Raw genomic sequence first — 17540 nt, 5'->3', positions numbered from 1 at the left:
AGGGCCTTTTATAAAGATTTGGTTTATCTTCTGAAGAAGAACAACATACCTTTCAGGTGGGAGTTCCCACAAGGATTGTCCTTTAACTACACAGGAAGGAAGATTAAAATAAAAACAATTCAAGACAAAGAACTTTTTTTGGAAAGAAACCAGGAGGACTTACAGAAAGGAACAGTAGACACAACAGTGGAGAAAGAACCGACAGATATTGCAAATCTCTCATTTGGACTTTTACCACCATCGGAGGAGGAACAAAAACTTGGAGCAGTCGGAGGAGTAGGTACATAATACCAAAATGTCTCTGCAACTTCTTAGCTGGAATTGTAATGGACTGAACCTCCCCAGGAAGAGACGCCAAGTCTTCCATATTTTGAAAAGAGAGCAATTGGATATAATTTGTTTGCAAGAAACGCATGTGACCAGGACACATAGGAAACTACTTATAAACAAGAGGCTTGGACAAGAATTTATTTCATCAGACAAAGTTAAAAAAAGAGGTGTGGTGATATATGCAAAGGAAAGATTGGCTCCCAAAATGATCTTCAAAGATGAACAAGGAAGATACCTGGCAATAGAAATACAAGTTCAAGGAGAAAAAATTATGATATTGGGAATATACGCACCAAATGAGGGGAAGGCGGAATTCTTTAGGAAGTTGCATGAGACTTTAATGGACTATTTGGACTGTAAAATTATAATGATGGGAGATATGAATGGTGTTGTCTCCACTAACATGGATAAGGCACAAAGACAGATAATCTCTAATGATGGAAGACTTCCAAAGACTTTTTTCGAATTGACTGAAACACTGGATTTGATTGACATCTGGAGAACAAAGAACCCCCTGGAGAGGGAGGGAACCTTTTTCTCTGAAGCTAAAATGACCTGGACAAGGATTGATCAAATTTGGGTAACTAGTTGTATGGCACCGAAGATAAAAAAAGCAGAAATTTGCCCAAAGACTTGCTCTGACCACAATGCAGTGAAGATAGAGATGAAACTAACAACAACTGGAACCTTCAGATGGAGGATGAATGACGCCCTATTTAGAGATGAAGAGATTTATAAGAAGGCCCAAAAAGCAGTGAAAGACTATTTTGAGATAAACTTGAGAACTGATGTGGAAAAAAGAATAATTTGGGACGCTAGCAAGGCCGTGATGCGAGGTTTCCTAATACAACAAAACTCCATAAAGAGGAAAAAACAGAATGAGAGAAAAGAAAAACTTTTGGAAAAGATAAAAGAAGCTGAAAAGAAATTGAGGTCCAAACCAAAGTCTCATGAGATTTTGAGAGAAATAAAATATTATCAGACACAATATATGGAACTGATGAATCAAGAGATAGAATGGAAGATAAAGCAAATGAGACAAAGAACATTTGAATCAGCAGACAAATGTGGGAAACTTCTGTCATGGCAATTGAAAAAGAGACAGAAATTGAATACTGTGACAAGTTTGGAAATGGAAGGAAAAATTATCCACAAACCAAATGAGATAAACAACTGTTTTCAAAGTTTTTTCAGGAAATTATATGCACAAGGGCCGGTTAACGAGCAGGAAACAGAAGAATTTATTAAAAAGTATGGACTACCAAAGATTTCAGATCAAAGTAAAAGGATTTTGAATGAGAAAATAACAGGACAAGAAATAGAGGACGCCATTCAGAACACGAAATTGGGAAAATCTCCAGGCCCGGATGGATTGACTGCCAGATATTATAAGGCATTGAAGGAATGGATAGTACAACCATTAAAGGAAGTTTGTAATGAAATTTTGGAAGGGAAAAAGGCACCCGAATCGTGGAAAGAAGCTTTTATTTCACTTATACCGAAAACAGAGACTGAAAAGAATCAGGTTAAGAACTACCGCCCTATATCATTACTCAATGTGGATTACAAAATTTTTGCAGACATTTTAGCAAAAAGACTGAAGAGAGTTTTGGTGCAGGAGAGTCACAAGGACCAAACAGGCTTTCTCCCAGGGAGACATATGTCAGATAATGTAAGGAACATTATAGACATTTTAGAGTTGCTGGAAGTAAAGATTAATAGAAAAGCAGTTATAATTTTTGTGGACGCGGAGAAAGCCTTTGATAATATCTGTTGGACCTTTATGAAAAAGAATCTCCAAGGGATGGGGGTAGGCCAAGGATTTGAAAACGGTATAGGTGCTATATATTCTAAGCAAAAAGCAAAGTTGATTGTTAACAATGTGGTAACGGAAGAGATTCCTATAGAAAAAGGTACACGACAGGGATGCCCAATATCACCCTTACTTTTTATAACAGTCCTGGAGGTTTTGCTGAACATGATTAGAGGGGACCAATTGGTTAAAGGCGTTGAACTTGGAACAAAAGAGTACAAATTAAGGGCATTTGCAGATGATCTGGTATTGACTTTGCAACAGCCAGAGACTAGTACTAAAAGAGTTTTAGAACTAATTGAGAAATTTGGTCAAGTAGCAGGATTTAAATTGAATATGCAAAAAACCAAAGTGTTGGAGAAAAATCTAACAACGGCAGAGAAAGAGAAGTTTCAGAGTGAAACAGGTTTAACAATAACAAAAAAGGTGAAATACCTGGGTGTGAACTTGACTTCTAAAAATATAAATTTATTTAAAGACAATTATGAAAAATGTTGGACAGAGGTGAAAAAAGATCTAGAAATATGGTCAAGGTTGAGACTTTCCTTGTTAGGCCGAATTGCTGTTATCAAGATGAATGTATTGCCTAGAATGTTGTTTCTATTCCAGACACTCCAGATCTTGGATAAGATGGATTGCTTCAAGAGGTGGCAAAAAGACATATCAAAATTTGTCTGGCAGGGCAAAAAGCCCAGAATAAAGTTTAAGATTTTAACTGATGCAAAAGATAGAGGGGGTTTTGCCCTGCCGGACTTGAGACTCTACTATGAATCGGCAGCTTTCTGCTGGCTGAAACAATGGCTACTTCTTGAGAATACAGATATTTTGGATCTGGAAGGGTATGACAACAGATTTGGTTGGCATGCATATATATGGTATGACAAGGTAAAATTGCATAAAGGCTTTAAAAACCATATTGTGAGGAAAGCACTGTATAATGTTTGGATAAGATACAAGGATTTGCTGGAGAGTAAAACCCCTAGGTGGTTATCACCAATGGAGGCTAAAGAGATAAAAAAACTAAATATGGAACCCAATTGGCCAAAGTATTGTGAAATTTTAGAACAAGATGGTGAAAGAATTAAATTGCAGAGTTTTGATAAATTAAAGTCTAAGGTACGAGATTGGTTGCATTACCATCAGATAAACGAGGTATTTAAACAAGACAGGAAAATAGGTTTCCAGATGGAGAGGTCGAAATTGGAAACAGAATTGCTAGAACCCAATACTAAGAATTTGTCGAGAATGTATAACTTGCTGCTGAGGTGGAATACACAAGATGAAATAGTAAAATCAGCCATGATTAAATGGACACAAGACATAGGTCATGACATAATGCTTGATGACTGGGAACAGTTGTGGAATACAGGTATCAAGTTTACAGCTTGTAGTGCATTAAGAGAGAATATAATGAAAATGGTTTATAGGTGGTACATGACCCCAGTCAAACTTGCAAAAATTTATCATCTGCCCAGTAACAAATGTTGGAAATGTAATGAGACTGAAGGTACCTTCTACCACCTTTGGTGGACCTGCCCGAGGGTAAAGGCCTACTGGGAAATGATCTATAATGAAATTAAAAAGGTCCTTAAATGGACATTTTTGAAAAAGCCAGAGGCATTTCTCCTGGGCATGGTGGGCCAATTGGTGTCAGGGAAGGACAAAACATTTTTCATGTATGCTACCACAGCGGCAAGAATCCTTCTGGCAAAGTATTGGAAGACGCAGCAGCTACCCACTCTGGAAGAATGGCAAGCGAAGGTGATTGAGTATATGGGAATGGCAGAGATGACCAGCAGAATCCGTGACCAGGGGAGAGAGACGGTGGAAGAAGACTGGAAGAAATTCAAAAAATACCTTAAAGACTGTTGTAAAATTGATGATGGCTGAGATGTCATGGTTATAAGAAATAGAGCTTTGCAGCGGTAAATCATAACTTTAAAGAATGCATAATGAAAATGACTGAATTAATTGAATGAAGGGTTGCTGAGAAAGGGTTAACATAAGGATGCAGAAAAAGGGAGGTATGGGGAAGTCCGGGAAAGAAGGTTTAGGAAAATAAGTTTAAGTAATTATACATGTTTATTCGTTTGTATGTCTTGTATGCTTTTGTTTTGTTTGTGTTTTATTATATGTCTGGAAAATTAATAAAAATTATCATAAAAAAAATAAAAAAAATAAAAAAAATAAACTAGTAACTGTATAAATATGTACCATGTAAATGAATAAACATGCAATTTTTGTGTAAATCAGCAGCATAATAACAACATGGAGTTGTGGTGACTCTCTCTTCCTCTCTGCTTTTGCTCCCAGCTCTACGTGTCTTCGGAGAGCCGCTTCAACACTTTGGCTGAGCTGGTCCACCATCACTCAACCGTGGCAGATGGGCTGATCACCACTCTGCACTACCCAGCCCCCAAGCGCAACAAACCCACAATCTATGGTGTGTCCCCCAACTATGACAAGTGGGAGATTGAACGGACGGACATCACCATGAAGCACAAACTTGGAGGGGGCCAGTATGGCGAGGTATACGAAGGCGTCTGGAAGAAGTATAACCTCACAGTGGCGGTGAAGACCTTAAAGGTAGGTACTGAAACCTTTTCTTCTCTTCTCTCTTTCTACCACTCTTCTGTTTCGTAACCACTGCCCTTTTAAAGAGGAAAACTTCACCACTCTAAAAGGCCCCAAAAGGTACAGACTCCCCTAATGAAGAAAGGTTGCAGCATTTGGGACTTTTTAATTTAGAGAAAAGGTGAGAAAGAGGTGACATGATGGAAGTTTATGAAACTATGCACAGCATGGAGAAAGTGGTTAGGGAGTAGTTTTTCTCCTTCTCTTGTGATACCTGTGGGAATGCAATGCAGCTGAATGTTGGAAGATTCAGGACAAATAAAAGAAAGGACTTCTTCACACAGCAGCGCACAGTTAAACTATGGAACTCGCTCCCACAGGAAACAGTGAAGGCCACCAACCTGGATGGATTTAAAAGATGATTAGACAAATTGGTGGAGGAGAGGGCTATGAGTGGCTGATCACCCTGATTGCTATGTTCCACCTTCACTGTCAGAAGGTTTGCACCTTCACTGTTCTCTCTTGGGCGCGTGGAAGAAACATTTTTGTTTAGGCAAAGCCCCGATATGTAGAATGTTGACCTGTGTTTTATCTTCATGTTTATTTTAATTGCTTTCAAAGATTTAAAATAGTTTCTACACTCTACCTCCACTGTCAGAGGCAGCAGTGTTCCTGGATACCAGTTTCTGGAAATAACAGGAGGGGAGAGTGCTCTTGTGCTCAGATCCTTCCTGCAAGTTTCCTCTGCAGGCATCTGCTTACCCAGTGTGAGAAGATGCTGGGCTAGTTGGGCGCTCTTTTTATGTTCTTAGGATTTGCATTTGAACTGCTGAGTTGTTTTCCCACCTCTGATTTGTACCCCTAGAGAAGCAAATTCCTCAAGTCGGCTTTGTGGATTCTTTTTTAAAAGCATATGCAGACAGTGACACCTAGTGTTCTAACCATGCAGATTATAAGACTTTGGGGGCAGGGGGCGAGAGAAATGTTCCGTTTCTGATTGCTGCAGATATAGCCTCCATTAACAGATACATTGCGCTCCCTGGGCAGTTGTTTTACTTACTTTAAAAGAATAAAAAACAAAACTGTACTTTCATCCAGAAATCTCAGCGTTACCAGGAACAGTATTCTTCAGTCATCAAATGCAACTAGGTAAATAGGAATGTTTTCAAATTCCTCTCAAAAAAGTGAATGACAATGTGCACCTCATGGGGAACGCCTTCCACAATCTATTAGTAGCAGTAGCATCAGCAGTATTTAATGTATATGTATCCTGCCTTTCTCTCAAATTAGGATTCAAAGGAGCTTACAACATTAATAACATATTTATAAAATATGAAACAATAAAAACAAATTACCGTATTTTTCGCTCTATAACACGCACCTGACCATAACACGCACGTAGTTTTTAGAGGAGGAAAATCCGTAGGCATGCCACCCGTAGGCATTCCCTCCATAACACGCACAGACATTTCCCCTTACTTTTTAGGAGGAAAAAAGTGAGTGTTATGGTGCAAAAAATACGGTAGTTAAAAACAATCAGTAATAATATATCAGAATGTATTGAGAGACAGCAATTAGAATCTAGTTTGCCCAGTGGTCAGCGTTGTCTGCTCCTTAGTTTTCAAAGCTCTGTCTGAACATCTGGATGAAAATTGGATGTTGGACTACATGGGCCACTGGCCTGATTCAGCATAAGGTCTTCTTATGTTCTCTGCATCTGATGGAATGGGATCTGTTCTGCAAAGTGCTTCTTATGGTGTAATGAAAATGGTTAGTCTTTGGCTCAGTCTGTGTTATACATCTTAAGCAGTATCAGACCCCTCAGTCATGAAACCACCACCACTACCACTCTGAGCTTCTATGGGGAGCTGGAACCGCAGAACTTAACATCAGGGAGAGTCTGTAAGGAAGGTAGCAGGAGCTGTGTAACACACTTTATATGTTATTATCACTTATATATACATTTTTAGGAACATTTAACCCAAGTATATGTGAGGGGAATAGAGGGTTTCCTAACAACTTCACATAAACTATGCAAAGGAGGAGGTTGCAGCAGATTCCCCAGGTCTAGTATCTTCAGTTCAGATAAAGAAAAGGAATCTGAATACCCACAAGTCCTTTAGACCTGTTGGTCTGCAATGCCAAATGCCCACTGTATTTCAGCCCTTGACACAGTTCTGGATTGCAGAATTTAATCATGTGAGAAATATGCCTCCACCACTGTCCCAGTCATGCCATACTGCTTTGTAGCTTTTTTGGGTGGTGGAGGGCAGACTTGCCATTTCCACGGGTAACTTCCCTCCTCCCGCAAACCACCTCTTCCCGCTCTGGGAAGCTGATTTCTCTTAGATGTTTCAGTTATGCATTCTATCGTAAAATCTCCCTGTTTTTCTGAGTCGAAAGCGGGTACTTTGCCACGCTCCGCCGCCAATTCCTAAACGCCAGATAAATACTTAATGAAGGATGACTGGAAGCTGGGACTAAAATAATATAAAGCGGCTTTTTCTTTCTCTCCCTCTCCCCCTCTCTCTCTGTGCAGGGAGAGCTATCAGAGCACTCAGAGAAACTCTCCCCAAAAAGGTGCAGAGCCTGAAATTATGCATGGCTAAAAACACACTTGAAAGGCGGGCTCCTAATCCACCTTCCTTAAATCCGTCAATCTAGTCTTAGACTTCAGGATTAGGGCTCCTTCTTCAAAGGTGTGGAGAATGCCGGGTGGTGTTTTGTTTTTTTGTTTTTTTTAAAAACACCTCATATCTGTCTTTAGACACCAGCAGGGGGAGACAGGCCCTTAGCGGTCTCTTTGCAGGGAGAACTCTTGAGAGGTATAATTTGTCTTCCAGAAAAGAGTTTCCAAAGCACTTTGGGCATCCCTTCCCTCCGTCCCTCGCCGTGCCTGCCCCCGCAGCAAAGAAGATCGACACCTTAAAATAATAACGGGAAGGAGGCTGCCTTGGTAGTTTCAACGGACGTCGCTCATGATGAATTATTCCTGCTGCAGCCTATTTATTATCCTGCTTCAAAGTGGCTGGAAGCGACTCAGTGCGTCTTGGCAAAGTAGTTCCTACAGAGAGGAAAAACGAGGGCTGGGGGGACCCCGTCCAGTGCTTCAGTAATGTTGAGCTCCATAGGGCCATTAAGTAAGACTTCAATTAGCACATTGCATTTGGCAAGAGAGAAAGAGAGAGATCAAGATCAAGGATATTTGACAACCTGATTTGCCCGGAGCAGAATGGAAGGGAACCTCCTTCTGACAATCCTCAATTTAGAACCTAACTTCTCTGACTTTGCAAAAGTTTCCCCAACTTCTGAGATTGCATTTCAGCCTTTAGGACTTGCCTACAATTGATTGAAACCGCCAGCCTACACCCAGAGATTTGGCTTGGGTTGTTTTCAAATTGATACAGCAACTCAGACTTCTTCATCTCTGTGGCCCCATGGTCATGTCAGCCTCAGAAGGGGAGAGTGCTCCTGTGCTCAGACACTGGTTGCTGGGACCTTCTGAATGCAAGGCCTGAGCTTTAAGCCTTTGATATTCCTCTTCTCTTCAAAGTAAAGTAAGATTCCAGTTCTTATGGTTATTAATAGAAGGAATTTAAGGGGGGATGCCAGAGATTAAACCTGGATATTCTGCATGCAAGTTGTAGTTATCTTGATTTCAGTAAGGCGTTTGACAAAGTCCTCCCTGATATTCCTGTGAAGAAGCTGATAAAATGTGGACTTGATGAGATAAATGTTAGGTGGATTTTTAGCTGGTTGACTGACCAAATCCAAAGAGTACTCACTCATGGTTCCTCATCATCCTGGACAAAAGTGACAAGTGGGGTGTCACAGGGTTCTGTCCTGGGTCCATTGTTGTTCAACCTCTTTATAAATGACTTGGAGGAAGGAATTGAGGGGGTGTTCATCTAATTTGCAGATGACACCAAGCTGGGAGGGGTAGGCAGTGCCACTGAAGAAAGAATCAGGATTCAAGATTACTTTAACTGATTGGAGAAGTGGCTCCAAACTAGAGAAATTAATTTCAGTAGGGACAAATGTCAGCTTCTGGGCTGGCAGGAAGATCCATCAATTGTAAGACGGCGGACACCTGGCTTACTAGTAGTACATGTAAAAAGGACCTAGGGGTCTTAGTGGATCACAAGCTTAACATGAGTTAATGGTGTGATGCAGCAGCATAAAAAGCTAATGCTATTTTAGGCTGCATCAAGAGAAGTATCCAGATCAAGGGAAGTAATAGAATAACTTTATTCTGCTTTGGTCAGACCCCACCTGGAGTAGTAATGTGTCCAGTTCTGGGTGCCACAATTTAAGAAGGATAATGACAAGCTTAGAACACATGCAGAGAAGGGCATCCAAGATGATCAAGGATTTGAGGCCAAAGGTTTACAATGTACCGCAGTCTGAGGCCAGAGGTTATTGATATTCTGCAACCTGAAAACATTGAAAACCTCTGGCCTCAGGCTGTGGAACATCAAAAACCTCTGGCCTCAGGTTGCAGAACATTTTGCCCCACAACCATTCCCCTTTTGCAGAGCTTTTGTTGCCTGCATCAAGACAAGCAAATCATCCCAGGCCTCTCCATTGTTTTAGCACACAAGAGCTTGATTTCTCCCCCCCCCCCCCAGGCTTTCTGTGGTCCTACAGATCTGGCCAGGCGCTTGCTCCATTTCCTCTGATGATGTGATGTGATTGAATCCAGCAGCTTGACCCACCTGGGTGCCTCTGGAAGGTCACGTTTGAGACATCCATCCTGCAGCTGACGTTGGCCACGGCCTCTTTCCAGCCCCAGCCTTGTGGGAGGCTGAAGATCAGTCAGCCTAGAATCTTTTCATGCCCAATAGGCTTACAAACAAATTATTGCTACTGTCAGGCTTCCCCTGATATTTCATGCATGCTGTGGTCTTCCTGGAAGAGGAGGAAAATGAGGTGTACATCAAGGAGCTAAGACAGAGATTCTGGAAGAGGTTTTTCATTGCATCATAGAAGCAGAGGCAGTGTGGTGTAGTGGTTAGCATCTTTGACTAGGACCTGGGAGAGACCAGGGTTCAAATCCCCACTTGGCCATGAAACTCACTGAGTGACCCTGGGCCAGTCACTTCCTCTCACCCTAGCCCTCCTCACAGGGTTCTTGCAGGGATTAAGCAAGGAGGGGGAGAACCATGTTCACCAGCATAAATGAAACAAACAAACAAACAAACAAACAAACAAACCAGGAAGTCAGAATTCCACAGCAAAGGGTGAAAGGGAATAAGGATGGAGGAGAAACTCAATTCAGTTTGCATTTTAATTTGCACTTTCTGGAACCATGAACAAAACCAGGTGCAAGGTTTTTTCCCCTGAATTTGCACTTCTCTGAAATTTTCAGTGTGGTACTCCAGAAAGGTAATGTTTACAAAATGTTTACAAAAGTGTGTATATTTGGGCAAAGTGTGCCTAACAATGTATACATGAGTGAAAATAGCATTTAAAACTTAATATATGACTCGGGTCCCAAATATCTGAGATATTGCCTCCTTTCTTACAGATCCTCATGAGTGTTAAGATCAGTGGGGGGAGGGGCTTTTTGTAGTTTCACCTCCCTCAGAAATTTGGGGGAGGGTGGCAGCCCAGGGGAGGACATTCCCTTGTAATAGCCCCTAAGTTGTGGAATTTCCTCCCCATAGTGGTGCATCTAGCACCTCCATTATACAGCTTTCCGAAGCACCTATTTACCCTGACTTTTTGACACCTGAGATGTGTGTTTTCAGGGCCCACCCCATTCCTGTGGTTGTAATCTGTTTTAAGTGTTCTGAATTATAAATTGTTGGGACCTGCTAGTGAGGCACAGGTAATAATAATAATAATAATAATAATAATAATAATAATAATACAGTGGTACCTCGGGTTAAGAACTTAATTCGTTCTGGAGGTCTGTTCTTAATCTGAAACTGTTCTTAACCTGAGGTAACCTTTAGCTAATGGGGCCTCCTGCTGCCACTGCGCCGCCACTGCATGATTTCTGTTCTCATCCTGAAGCAAAGTTCTTAACCCGAGGTACTATTTCTGGGTTAGTGGAGTTTCTGTAACTTGAAGCATCTGTAACCCGAGGTGCCACTGTAATAATAATACATAAATATAATAATCCAGCCATGGAAAAAAAAACCACTCGTCTCTCCATCTTCCATCAAGGCAAGCAAAAGGCATCATTGCAACAACAACAACAAATCTTTATTACAGTCGTAGACCAGCATAAGGAGGGAGGGATATACCGTACTTTTCTGTGTATAAGAAAATTTTTTTAAATTCTAAAATAATGTTCAAAATCTGGGTTTGTCTTATACACGGATAGTATCTCCCCCCATTTTCTTAAATCAGAGTCCCCCAAAATAGGGGGCATCTTATACATGGGGGTGTCTTATAGATGGAAAAATATGGTAATCATTTAAAATCTTTAATTTTTTAAAAAAACCTAAAAGGAGTTAAGACAGAAAGTATATATAAAAGTCTATAAGGATCCAGAAGAAGCTAAGAAAGTCTAAAAGAAGGATTAAGAACATTAGACAGGAGTGGAAGAGCGTAAAAGGTTAGTATATACAGTGGTATCTCTGGTTACATACTTAATTCATTCTGGAGGTCTATTCTTAACCTGAAACTGTTCTTAACCTGAAGCACCACTTTAGCTAATGGGGCCTCCCGCTGCTGCCACGCCGCCGGAGCATAATTTCTGTTCTCATCCTGAAGCAAAGTTCTTAACCCGAGGTAATATTTATGGGTTAGCAGAGTCTGTAACCTGAAGCTTATGTAACTTGAAGCGTAAGTAACCTGAGGTACCCCTGTATAAGACTATAGCTATCAGTCTATAGAGCACTCTAATACGAGTGCTCATTATATCTAGTTTGTGGCACTAGTCATCATCCGACGAATTTTGAGCACTCCTGTGCAGAATCTGGCAACGTATGTTGTAGCAGGGTTGGTATCTGAAAGCAGCAGGGAAGTATAAAATTGTCCTGTGTTCCCTGGGTGCTTATGCAGTAATGGTAAGATGAGGCTAGTACGAATGTCTCTATAGTAAAGACTCTGGAGAAGCACATGCTCTGTTGTTTCTATTTGTCCAGAGTCACAGGGGCATTGTCTCTAGGCATCATTGCAATTCAAGAGCATATTCTGGACAAGCAGAAGCACTTAGGGAAGGACTAGGAGGGATGTGGCCTAGGAAGAGTCCTAAGGGCCAGATAGAGAAGGCTGGAGGGCCACATTCCTGAAGTTCCCCATTCCTTGTAAGCTGTTGCAACCCACTGTGAGACCAGGTGGTAATGACAACGAGGATGGTAATAGGGGGGGAAATGCTTGCAAAATGCTAATATTTGACTCTAAAATGTCATGGTAATGTGGAGAGCTGAACTTAAAACTAAGGGGTGAGGTGAGTGATTCTAGGAGAAACAAAAATTATAGATTTGGCCAGCTCTAGAAGAGAAGCTGCATTGTAGGGCTCATGAGAGCTGGACTCTGTTCTGTAGGTTCTCAGTCGGTAGCCTCATGCAGATTCCTTTCACACCCTCTCTCTATAAGAAAATAAATGGCTTATTAAGTAAACAGAATGTAGAAGCACAGGAAATCACAACATGGGGTAACTCTGTCTCTTGACCACCACTCCCAGGCTCAAAGGCTATAAAGCCAACCTGGATTGTGAACCTTTATTTAGCATGCCTAGCCAACATGTCTCCAGAGTTCTGAAGAAGATTCTTGAGGACAAGAAACTTGTTTAGAAGCTAAGATTCTTCACAGCCAGCACTAACCACTAGGTTTCTCGGCTGTGTGATTTATAGCCAGACTTATTTTTTTACCCTTCGCCTTACCGTTCAGACATCATCCTTGCTTACTTTTTATTAGCCCGGTTTCTGTTGGCTAGGGAGAGGAAGTCACCTGCCAGCTGCCAGTCAAACTAATTGGAAGCAAATACATGGATGGGGTGAAAATGCCGAACAGCAAAATGAGCACTGAGCCAGATTTTAAGAACATAAGACGGGCCTGCCAGCTGAATCGTTCCAAAGGCTCATCTAGTACAGCATACTGTCCTCACAGTGATCAACCAGATACCTCGAACAGAAGCCTGTAACCGGGACCTGAGTGCAATGGTAGCACTCTCCCCACTTGTGATTCCTAGCAGCTGGGAACAGGAACATCTTTAGTCCTCAGGGCTGGCCAGATACATTCAAGCACCTCTAGCAGAAAAACTTTCACACCAAATTAGAGTTGGTACAGTGTGGTGATTAGAGTACCAGACTAGGACTTAGGAGACCAGGGTTCAAATCACCCACTTGGCCATGAAGCACACTGGGTGTGACCTTGGGCCAGTCACTGTCTCTCAGCCTAACTTTCCTCACGTGGTCGTGGGGATTAAATGGGGACGGGGATGACTATGTACACCACCCTAAGCTCTTTGGGGAAGAAGGTGAGGTATAAATGCAGGGATGTACCAAAAAATTTCTCGAAGCTACCTGCATGAGTTTGACAAAACTGCGGGAGGCAGTGGAAGACAGGAGTGCCTGGCTTGCTCTGGTCCATGGGGTCATGAAGAGTCGGACACGACTAAACAACTAAACAACAACAACTAAAAAATTAATCTGTGCAAGCCCCATTGAAAAAAGTGGAGGCCACAATCTAGTGTAGCGCTCATTCATTTTACTAGCCCCTATGCAGGAGAAATTCCAGCAAGCAGGTGGCATTGGGCTGGATCTCCCCTTTTCCTAGCATCTGAAATCCCAAGGTTTCTTTTACGTTTCACATTGGTGCTGCCTCTGTGCCATTTTCCCACCTCCCAGTATCCCCTTCTGCCGTTTTCTGCCTTATCCCCCATCAATGTTTTGTTTTCTTTCCTGCCCAGAAAGAAAGAAGCCCAGGGACAGAGAACAGCATTGTCTGTAAAGGCACAGCCTTCTCCCAGCCGTGCTTTGTAAATGGCCTTCTGGCCACCCAAGCTTCTGTTTATCTTGGACTCTACGCCCCGCTGAGCAGGAACCGTACCTTCCTCACTCCAGAGTGAGGCCAAGCCGAGATGGCTTTCTGCTAATAACATCATAATGCAATTTTAACTGTGGCGGTGGAAGACACTGCGGGGAAAAAGAGAGAGGCAGTGGCTTTTAAAATGCAAAACTTTCTCTCCATGGTTCGGGTTCCATTGCAAACTCTGAGGGGGGCAGAATTCTGTGGCAGAAGCTCTTCTGGACTTGTATAGTTGGAATCGGACCCCTTCAATGCAGGAATCACAGCTAAAGAATTCTGCTTGTGCTGTTAGCCACGGTTTCCAGAGAGGCAATGTGCCACTGAGTTTTAGTGGCTGGAGACAAGCAATTGGGGAGCGAATCGGATACTGGACTTTTGGTTGAAGCCAATGAGGCCCCTCTTAATACTTCTTAATACTTTTTAAAGCATCTCCAGATCAGGAAGGCAGTGTATGTAGTTCTCCACACTTAATCTCCACAACAGCCCTGTGTGGTTGGGAGATGATGACTGGCAAGTGGTCATCCAGAGAACTTCATGGTCGAGTGGGAGATTGAAATCCTGGTTTCCCAATTCCTAGTCTTACACTCTAACCACTACACCACACTGGGTTTTCCTCATTTTGTATTTGTAGATTATATGTGACAGGAACAGTGAACTTGTTGACCCCCCCCCCCATGTCACCCTCTCAACTCCCATGAGGTTCAGTAACCATCATGGTAGGGGATGATGGGAGTTGAAGTCCACTGATGTCTGGAAGGATGGTTGGAACAGGAGTCCAGTGACATCTGGAGGGATGATGGGAGCTGGAATCTAGAGGACCAGAGATTTCTCCACTCTGGTATATGCCTCTGAACTTTTTTAGCTACTGATACATCTTCCCTCTGCGAATATTGACTACCTAATCAAGCCTTAAGTGTCATGTCTCACACAAGATGCAGGAAGCAAGGAGGGAAAAGATTATTAATGTGGGGACGGCAGCAGTTTATGGAATTTATCTGTGTTATGCATAATTCCATGGAAAGAGAACAAGGAAGGGGATCCTTTTTCCTCCATGATATTAAAACTTGGAGTCACCTGGGGAAGTTGTTTGTCAGTAGATCTGGACAGGCAAAAGTGTGTCTTTTTATATAATACTTCATTAACTCATCAAGGTGTGCTGATGGAAACTAGTTTTGATGGCTTTGAACACTGACTAAACAAATTCATTGGGGAGGTCTGTTGGCAGCTTAATAGGTTAACAGACCCTCCACATTCAGGTGTGGCCTGAAGCAAGTCCTGAGGGCCCGATAGAGAGGCCTGGGGGCCATATTTGGCCTCTGGACTTGCGGTTCCCCACAGGGGATCAGCCAGGAGGCCACAGATTGATTCTTGACTTACTCCAAATTCCAGTTAACCCAGCCACCACCACCCCTGGCTCAGCATGCAAATTAGCCCCTCTGATATTTCAGAGGAAGGTGACGGTTTCTGAAGTTGCATCGATTTCTACATTGCTCAGCCATTCTCTGGATGGTACCTGTGTGGCCTTTTCAAAACAAATAAAGGGAGAGTTTAATCTGGATATAGGGAATAAAATTGTCTCCTGGAACTTCAGTAACCCAATACCAGCAAAATATAAAATAAAAAAGCTTCAAGCAAAATATAGGGTGGTATCCAATGCACTTGTTCCATCAGCAAAGATTTGCACTCACGCAATGGAACTCCTCCCCCCTCGTCCACCCCGTGCATGCCCTGCACTCTCCCCAAACTGGCTCCTGAGGATTGGAGAAACCCCCAGATTTAAGGGACAGTTGTGAGGAAGAGAGAGATGGAAAGTACAGTGTCCCAGTGCATGCTGGTCAGTAATCGTACAGTCCAAAGTTGGAGTTAACTCTTTGTTAACAAAAACATGATCTCCACAGACAGTGTGGAGTGTCAAGCCTAATGAGCGCAGTGACTAATTTCTGGTGGGTCTTATTCCATGGAATCAGTTGCTGAGACTGAAGGTCCCCACCTCCCCACAGCTATCTATGTCTCCTTCTCTCCAGAGCTATTTCCAAGCAATCAGATACTGCGCCTGCATACAGCCAATCTCTCCTCTCTTTTCATACCTCTCCTTGTTCTGAAAGATGGGGGGGGTGAGCGTGTCACAGCAGGAGGGGGAGACACCCATGACTTTTCACCAGCCTGACTCGTCTCTGCACTCGCCAGATTCAGCTTCTGATTCTTAACTTCTCTCTGCCACAAACACTCCCAGCTCTCTAAGCCCGGTTACGTCTTCAGATTACGACACCTCTTCTTTGCAGGCTTCTCCCTCTGACCACTCCCTGGGCTCTAAGCCTTCTTTCCTTGGGGGTTCCCCAGCTGGTTCCTCCCACCATTCCTCTGTGTCCAACCAGACCATGACATAAGAGTTGTGCAAAAGTAAATCCATGCACAGACAAGGATTGGATACAGCCCATTGCTGCACTGAGGGGCAGGCCTGAGGCCAGAGGTTTTAGATGTTCTGCAGCCTGAGGCCAGAGGTTATCAATATTATGCAGCATAAGGCCAGAGTTTATCAATGCTCCAGAGCCTGAGACCAGAGGTTATCGATTTTCTGCAACCTGAGGTTATCGATATTCCACAGCCTGAGACCGGAGGTTATTATTGTTCGTGCACTGTATTATTGTACTGTAATTTCCAGCGAGTCCATTATCTAGACCATGTGCTGAAATCATTCTCTCTCTCCCTGTGCTCCCCTTCCCTCTTTTCCTGCAGGAGGACACTATGGAGGTAGAAGAATTCTTGAAAGAAGCAGCGGTAATGAAGGAGATCAAGCATCCAAACTTGGTGCAATTACTGGGTAAGTGTCAGAAATACCAAGCAGGGCAACTCAAACCAAAGCCTTGTGCAGCAATACAGGACATTAAGGAGAAGATAAACCACTTAGCCACACCAAGGCTTCACAGAGAGACATTACAATTCACTGGCAGGAGCTGGCAATTAATTTTTTTTAAAGTTGAACTGAGTTAGGTTTGTGCGTCTGTGTGTGTTTAAATCTTCATACTTCTATTTAATATATAAAAGGCCAGAAAGCTTAGACATCTTTAACCAGCTTCTGGAGGAAACTTTGTCTTCTCTTACCATAGAAAGCTGTTTTATTTCAAGTCAGAGCTTTGAACCATCTAACTCAGTATTGTCCACACTGACTTGCAGCATCTCTCCAGTATTTCAGGTAGGGAGACTCTTCCCATGCTGGGAATTGAACCCTGGGACCTTTTGCATGCAAATCAGATGCTTTATTACTGAGCTGTGGTCCCTTCCTCATAGGAGTGCATTACCTCTAGCTTAAAAATCATTCATCCTAGTCATAGGAAGCTGCCTTACACAGTCAGACCTTTGGTCCATCTAGTTAAGTATTGTCTACATTGGCTGGCAGCAGCTCATCAGGGTTTCAGACAGTAGGTCTCTCCTAGCCAGTGTGGTGTGGTGTGGTAGTTAGTGTTAGTCTAGGACTACGGAGACCAGTATTCATATGGCCACACAACCATGAAGCTCACTGGGTAATTGTAGGGCTAGTCACTCCTTCTCAGCCTAACCCACCTCGCAGGTTTGTTGTGGGCATTAAATGAAGGGGGGGGGGAGAGAATCATAAACACCACCTTGAGCTCCTTTCAGAAAATTAAGGGTTCCCCAGGAAAAGGGATTGATTGTTAAACCACACTGAGAACTGTAGTTTTGGGAGGCCAGTAGGGGTCTCAGCACCCTTAACAAGCCACAATTCTTTGTGGGAGAGGTTTGCAGTGGTATCATGGTGCTTTAAATGCATGGTGTGAAGGTGGCCTAACAATGGATACAACCCAGAATTAATACTGCGAAT

At 42.7% G+C, this 17540-nt stretch overlaps 1 protein-coding gene across 2 annotated transcripts in view; it reads left to right on the top strand.

The window, feature by feature from the left end:
- Positions 1-17540, top strand: part of ABL1 (ABL proto-oncogene 1, non-receptor tyrosine kinase) — a 127877-nt gene that overhangs the window by 87458 nt on the left and 22879 nt on the right. For both annotated transcript variants that reach the window (XM_081179188.1, XM_081179189.1), the window contains exons 4-5: positions 4457-4729; positions 16439-16523. In XM_081179188.1, the coding sequence (XP_081035314.1) occupies positions 4457-4729; positions 16439-16523 (358 nt within the window). The remainder of the gene's footprint in view (positions 1-4456; positions 4730-16438; positions 16524-17540) is intronic.

Source organism: Podarcis bocagei (genome assembly GCF_964188305.1).
Source record: "Podarcis bocagei genome assembly, chromosome: Z".
Lineage (NCBI taxonomy): Eukaryota > Metazoa > Chordata > Lepidosauria > Squamata > Lacertidae > Podarcis > Podarcis bocagei.
This window is presented reverse-complemented; position numbering and strand designations above follow the sequence as displayed.